This window comes from Musca domestica, unplaced genomic scaffold, assembly GCF_030504385.1.
Source record: "Musca domestica strain aabys unplaced genomic scaffold, Musca_domestica.polishedcontigs.V.1.1 15, whole genome shotgun sequence".
NCBI lineage: Eukaryota > Metazoa > Arthropoda > Insecta > Diptera > Muscidae > Musca > Musca domestica.
This window is the reverse complement of record NW_026712207.1, coordinates 547877-555602: the sequence shown is the minus strand read 5'-3', so window position 1 is coordinate 555602 and position 7726 is coordinate 547877. Positions and strand designations below refer to the sequence as shown.

The 7726-nt window shown below is 34.1% G+C and overlaps 1 protein-coding gene across 1 annotated transcript; it reads left to right on the top strand.

Moving 5' to 3' along the window:
• Positions 1–550: 550 nt before the first annotated feature.
• LOC131801284 (protein enabled homolog) lies at positions 551–6037 on the top strand. Its single transcript, XM_059119814.1, has 4 exons — positions 551–658; positions 4263–5074; positions 5802–5831; positions 5902–6037. Exons 1-4 carry the CDS (start codon positions 551–553, stop codon positions 6035–6037), a joined length of 1086 nt encoding a protein of 361 aa, XP_058975797.1.
• The last annotated feature ends 1689 nt before the right edge of the window (positions 6038–7726 follow it).

Genomic DNA, 7726 nt, shown 5'->3' with positions numbered 1-7726 from the left:
AATCCTCGTTTCTTGGTCCTTGAAAAAATATTCTCTAAAATCCACGTTTATTGTTCCTTGAAAAAAATATTCTTTAAAAAATCCACGTTAATTGGTCCTTGAAAAAAATATTCTTTAAAAAATCCACGTTTATTGGTCCTTAAAAAAGAAAATTCTTTAAAAAAATCCACGTTTATTGGTCCTTTAAAAAAATATTCTTTAAAAAATCCACGTTTATTGGTCCTTGAAAAAAATATTGTTTAAAAAATCCACGTTTATTGGTCCTTGAAAAAAATATTCTTTAAAAAATCAATGTTTCTTTGGTCCTTGAAAAATTATTTTTAAAACATCCACGTATATTTGTTCTTTGGTCCTTGAAAATATTTTCTTTAAAAAATCCAAATTTATTTGTCCTTTGGTCCTTGAAAAAATATTCCTTTAAAAAATCCACGTTTATTTTGTCCTTGGCAAAATATTTTTTTTAAATTCCAACAAATTATGGATTGACCCATATATGGTTTCCACGTAGCTCCCTTGCTTGGCATTATGGAAAAAATGTTATTTGCTGATCATGGCAATGGACGTCTATGACTTTTATGATGATGGTTATGACGAGACCAATGACGACGACAGCATCGATATTGACGATGATGATGATGTTGGTGGCGATGATGATGATGTTGGTGGCTATGATGACGATGATTGATTGAACAAATTTGATTGACTTGTGAGAGCTTAGTTTTGTCGAAACAACATTGCTATTCATGTTACACTACTACCACCACAACCTGCCGGTGGCAAATCCAGGCCAACAACAAACCACATCAAGGAAACTTTAGACTTTTAAAGGTAAATCGACCAAGACCCATCAGCAGCAACTACAACTAGGAACCATCCGAAGCAAGACACATTTCAGTTAATGCATTTGTTGGCTGCCAACTGATGTTGTGACTTGTAATGTAACTTGTGGCAGAGAGTAGCTGCAGCATTACACCCTCTGCCTGGTGTTTTTGTGGCAAGTCTTTGTTGTTTTTTGTTTTATTTTTTCTGCCCCAAAAAAGGGGATGCATTTTGGATCAGCATAGTGCCATGGTTTCTAGATGGTTGTATAAAAACTAAAGCATTTCATCACAACATCAGTAGTTGCCCACTGGCATTACAAACTGGCAAATAGTCAACCCTCCAAGAAAATCAAGTGAAGAGAGTGAAAAGAAAAGAAACAAAACAAAGAAATCCAAGTAAACAACTCAAAGTTAATTGAAAATAACGAAAGACTGTGTTTTGAAAAAGGATCAGACCAAAGGATTTCATTTTGTCTTAGTCGAACAGACATATTACATCTTGCAGGGTGTGTGTGTGTGTACGTGAGCGTGTGTTTGTGTGGAAAATACAATTAAAACATTGTTAAAAGCATAATCATGGAAAAACAAAAATATATTGTGAGTAAAAATAAAATAAAAACAATTAAGAAAATAAATAAGTTAAATAAAAATCATTCGAGGTATTTAAAGCTTAATTAAAAGGACTTAAAATAAAAAAGGATTAGTGATTTATGATAGTTAAAAAAATAGTGGAGGCTAAAAGAGAGAAAAAATAAGAGAGAGAGAGGAAAAATAAGAGAGAGAGAAAAATTATTCTTAGAGTTTATTTTCAAAAGTAAAATCTTTACAAGGGATCGAATCAGAAGTCACTTAAATTAGAGTCCCTTTTGGAGATCTTTTTATACCCTCCACAATAGTATGGAGGGTATCTTAAGTTTGTCATTCCGTTTGTAACACCTCGAAATATGCATTTTAGACCCCACAAAGTATATATATTCTTGATAAGCATGAAATTCTATTTCGATTTATCAATGTCCGTCCGTCTATCCGTCCGTCTGTGGAAATCACTCAAGCATCCGAACGATATAAAGTAGGTTGATAAAATTTTACTCAAATGTGTATTATGTCTGCAGGACTTTTGGTATTGGAAATGGGCCATGTAGGTCCATGTTTTCGTATAGCCCCCCATATAACAGTACCTCCCGATATGCGGTATTTTGATGATTTTAAGGACATTATTTACTGGAATAGTTTCAAAATTAATATTTAAAGTTCGTAATAGATACTACGGCTTAAGTTAGAAAATGAGCCATCTAGGTTCACGTCTTCGTATAGGCCCCATATAACGGTACCTCCCGATATTCGGTATTTTGATGATTTTAGCGACATTATTCACCGGAATTGTTTCAAATTTGGTATTTGAAGTTCGTAATGGATATTACAGCCTATGACAGAAAATTGTCTATGCAGGTCCAGGTCTTCGTCTAGGCCCCATGTATCAGTACCTCCCTATATTCGGTATTTTGACGATTTAAGCAACATTAATCACCGGAATTGTTTCAAATTTGGTATTTGAAGTTCGTAATCCTTACTACAGTCTACGGCGGCAAATTGTCTGTGCAGGTCCACGTCTTCGTATAGCCCTCATATATAGGTACTTCCCGATATTCGGTATTTTGATGATTTTAGCGACACTGTTTACCGAAATTTTTTCAATTTTGGTATTTGAAGTTCCTAATGCATACTACATCCTAAGACAGAAAATGAGCTATCTAGGTCCACGTCTTCGTATAGCCCCCATGTAATGGTACCTCCCGATTTTCGACATTTTGACGATTTTAGCGTCATTATTTACCGGAATTTTTTCAAATTTGGTATTTAAAGTTCTTAATCGATACTACAGCCTACCACAGAAAATTGTCTATGCAGGTCCACGTCTTCGTATAGCCCCCATATAACGGTACCTCCCGATATGCGGTATTTTGATGATTTTAGCGGCATTATTTACCGGAATTGTTTCAAAATTAGTACTTGAAGTTCGAAATGGATACTACAGCCTAAAACAGAAAATTGTCTGTGCAGGTCCACGTCTTCGTATAGCCCCCATATAACGGTACCTCCCGATATGCGGTATTTTGATGATTTTAGCGGCATTATTTACCGGAATTGTTTCAAATTTGGTATTTGAAGTTCGTAATGAATGCTACAGCCTATGACAAAAAATTGTCTGTGCAGGTTCGCGTCTTCGTATAGCTCTCATATAACGGTACCTCCCGATATTCGATATTTTGATGACATTATTCACCGGAATTGTTTCAAATTTGGTATTTGAAGTTTGTAATAGATTCTACAGTATTAAACAGAAAATGACGTGGACCTAGTCTTCGTATAGCCACCATATAACGGTACACCCCGATATTCGGTATTTTGATGATTTAAGCGACATGAATCACTGGAATTGTTTCAAATTTGGTATTTGAAGTTCGAAATGGATACTACATCCTAAGACAGAAAATGAGCCATCAAGGTCAACGTCTTCGTATAGCCACCATATAACGGTACCCCCGATATTCGGTATTTTGACGATTTTAGCGGGATTATTTTTCGGAACTTTTTTCAAATTTGATATTTGAAGTTCGTAATGAATACTGCAGCCTATGACAGAAAATTGTCTATGCAGGTCCACGTCTTCGTATAGCCCCCATATAACGGTACCTCCCGATATACGGTATTTTGATGATTTTAGCGACATTATTTACCGGAACTATTTCAAATTTAGTATTTGAAGTTCGGAATGGATGCTACAGCCTTAGACAGAAAATTGTCTGTGCTGATACACATCTTCGTAAAGCCCCCGTATACCGTTACCCCCCTATATTTGGTATTTTGATCATTTTAGTGACATTATTTACCGGAACTATTTCAAATTTGGTATTTGAAGTTCGTAATGAATACTACAGCCTACCACAGAAAATTGTCTGTGCAGGTCCACGTCTTCGTATAGCCCCCATATAATCGTACCACCCGATATTCGGTATTTTGATGATTTTAGAGACATAATTTACCGGAACTATTTCAAATTTGGTATTTGAAGTTTAAAATAAATACTACAGCCTATGACAGAAAATTCTCTGTGCAGGTCCACGTCTTCGTATAGCCCCCATATAACGGTACCCCCCGATATTCGGTATTTTGACGATTTTTTTTCAAGTTTTGCATTTGTATATTTTAATAGCTTGTAACAAAAGTTGCCTATGCAGGTCCACGTCGTCGGACAGACCCTAATGTAACAGCTACATTCGGTATTTTTAAAATTTTAACAGAATTATTAACGGATTTCATTTTTTTTTAAATTGCCAAATTTGTACCAAATGGTGGAGGGTATTCAAAGTTCGGCCCGTCCGAACTTTCAGCTTTTTTACTTGTTTTTTAATTATTTAAAAAAAATTTCGTCCCGCATAGATTGGTTTTCTCATCCTTGGCTCCCTGATAAGCTGCCTGGATGCCGAGATTGTGTATGCCCAAATAACAGGAATGCCAATGCATTTACAACTTCCACCTAATATGAGGCCGCTGCAATCCGCTGGACCACCTCAACTACAGAGGCAACAACGTTCTCTCTATGGTGGGGGATGGCATTCACCAATCCACCCTCCCCCTCCAATTGGTTTGGGACACATCAGCAAGGATGATTTGGTAACACTATTGCAGGCAGCAAAGGAGGTGGCCAAGGAAGAGGCAGCGGCTGCAGCACCCCCAGAGCCGGAGCCCGAACCAGAGCCTGAGCCAGAACCTGAGCCTGAACCAGAGCCCGAACCAGAGGAAGCACCGGCGCCAGATGCTGGTGCCAAGGCTCCACCACCTGGTGTGCCACTCACTGTGAGTTTGCCTGCCTTTGTGCCCATTCAATTGTCGGCCATGTACACTGCCCCGGCACCACCTGCCGCCCCTGAAGCCCCAGCCGAGGGTGGTGATGCGGGCGGCGACGAAGAGGCTGCCGAAGAAGGTGGTGATGAGGAGGAAGCCGAAGAAGAGGAGGAAGAAGAAGTTGTGGAGGAGGAACCTGAACCACCAGCACCCATTCATCCGGCACCCATTCATCCCGGCTATCATGGTTGGGCTCCGGCATATCGTGGTTATCCAGGTTCTAGGCAATTGCCTTTCAGAACTTTCAGTAAACCACGTACCGTTAGCAAGGCCCGTAAGACGACACGCACCAAGTCGAGGAAATTGAAGTCAAAATCCAGATCGAAGACTAGGAAATCGAAAGCCCGGTAAGATAGGATTATTATATTATATTATATTATATTATATTATATTATATTATATTATATTATATTATATTATATTATATTATATTATATTATATTATATTATATTATATTATATTATATTATATTATATTATATATTATATTATATTATATTATATTATATTATATTATATTATATTATATTATATTATATTATATTATATTATATTATATTATATTATATTATATTATATTATATTATATTATATTATATTATATTATATTATATTATATTATATTATATTATATTATATTATATTATATTATATTATATTATATTATATTATATTATATTATATTATATTATATTATATTATATTATATTATATTATATTATATTATATTATATTATATTATATTATATTATATTATATTATATTATATTATATTATATTATATTATATTATATTATATTATATTATATTATATTATATTATATTATATTATATTATATTATATTATATTATATTATATTATATTATATTATATTATATTATATTATATTATATTATATTATATTATATTATATTATATTATATTATATTATTATATTATATTATATTATATTATATTATATTATATTATATTATATTATATTATATTATATTATATTATATTATATTATATTACAAAATTTACAATAAATAAAAATTATTATTAATAATTCTTAAATATTCCTCTCTTTGCAGCAAGGGTTCCCGCAAGGCCGCCAAACCCAGGTATTTTCAAATAAAATATATATATATTTTAATTTAATATTTTTCCACTTCAAATTGTCTCCCCCTTTAGATTCCTCAAATCGAAATTGAGATATGCCGGCTCATCGCAAAGCTTCACAGCTCTACCTCCACCACCGTTTTTGTCCCGGCCCCCAGCACCATTGAAGCTGGTGCCATCCGATCAATTGCTCAGCAATTGGAATTGAGTGTTTTCTTTTCTTTGGCGAAAAGAATAAAAATTAGAGACATTTTTTTAAAAGATTTTTTTCTAGTGGTTTTTTGTTATTGTTGTAAGAATAAATAATTAACACAATTTTGTTTTGTAGTCTGTTAACTAGAATAATTTTGTTTTCTATTTAATTGTATTTTAATACTAATAAGAATCATATGCATTTAAAAAAATAATTAAATATGTGCAATATATCTTAAATAAATGCAAAGTCAATTTTTATATATATTTTTAAATATAAAAATATTTTTTTTTTCAAAAAATATTAAATATCGGAAATCAGGCTATTTATGTCAAAGACTTGGGAGAAATGAGGTTTTGATATTTAAGCCTCTAAGGCGAGCAGCGGAATTTCACATGCAATCAAGTTTCAGAAATATAACTCCAATGGTACAGTGTCAATATATTTCACTACAATTTCTTTAAAAGCTCAACTTTATCACAATCCCAGTTCTAAATCTCAGAATACTCAATACTCCACAGATTTCGAAATCGTATTCTGCAGAATATGCTAGCTTCGTTAGACCTTTAAGCTGTAACAAGCTTTAAAAAAGACTGTGGTTTGGATTTTGCTAAACTCCCTCACATTTAGCGCTTTTGGCACAATGTTAGGTACGAACAAGTAAAAACTGTGTAAGTTCGGCAGGGCCGAACTTTGAATACTCTCCACCAATCGGTGCAAATTTGGCAATTTTCAAAAAAAAAAAAAAATCCGTTAAAAATTCTGTTAAAATCTTAAAAATAGCGAAAGTAGTCGTGTATTTGGATCTACACTACGACGTGGACCTGCATAGGCAACTTTTGCAATAAGCTATTACAATATTCAAATGCGAAACTTGAAAAAAATCTGTTTATAATGTAGCTAAAACCATAAAAATACCGAATATAGGGAGGTACCATGGAGGTTATAAAACGTGGACCTGCACAGAAAATTTTCTGCCATAGGATGAAGTATCGAGTATGAACTTCAAGTACAAAATTTGAAAAAATTCTTGTCAATAATGTCGCTAAAATCATCGAAATACCGAATATCGGGAGTACCGTTATATAGGGGCTAACGAAGTCGTGGACCTACATGACTCATTTTCTGTCCCAGGCTGTAGTATCCATTGCGAACTTCAAATACCAAATTTGAAATAATTTCGGTAAATAATGTCGCTAAAATCATCAAAATACCGAATATCGGGGGGTACTGTTATATGGGGGCTATACGAAGACGTGGACCTACATGGCCTCATTTTCTGTCTTAGGCTGTAGGATCCATTACGAACTTCAAATGCCAATATTGAAACAATTCCGGTAAATAATGTCGCCAAAATCATCAAAATACCGCATATCGGGAGGTACCGTTATATGGGGACTATACCATATGGTGGACCTATATAAACAGTTCTTCTTCAGGGGGTAAGCTACACATGAGGAACACCTTGTGTGGAATTTCAGACAATTCCATTGAAAATGTGGGTAAAATCATCAAAATACAGAATATAGGGGGGTACTGATGTATAGGGGCTATGCGAAGTAGTGGACCTACATGACTCATTTTCTGTCCCAGGTTGTAGTATCCATTGCGAACTTCAAATACCAAATTTGAAATAATTTCGGTAAATAATGTCGCTAAAATCATCAAAATACCGAATATCGGGGGTACTGTTATATGGGGGCT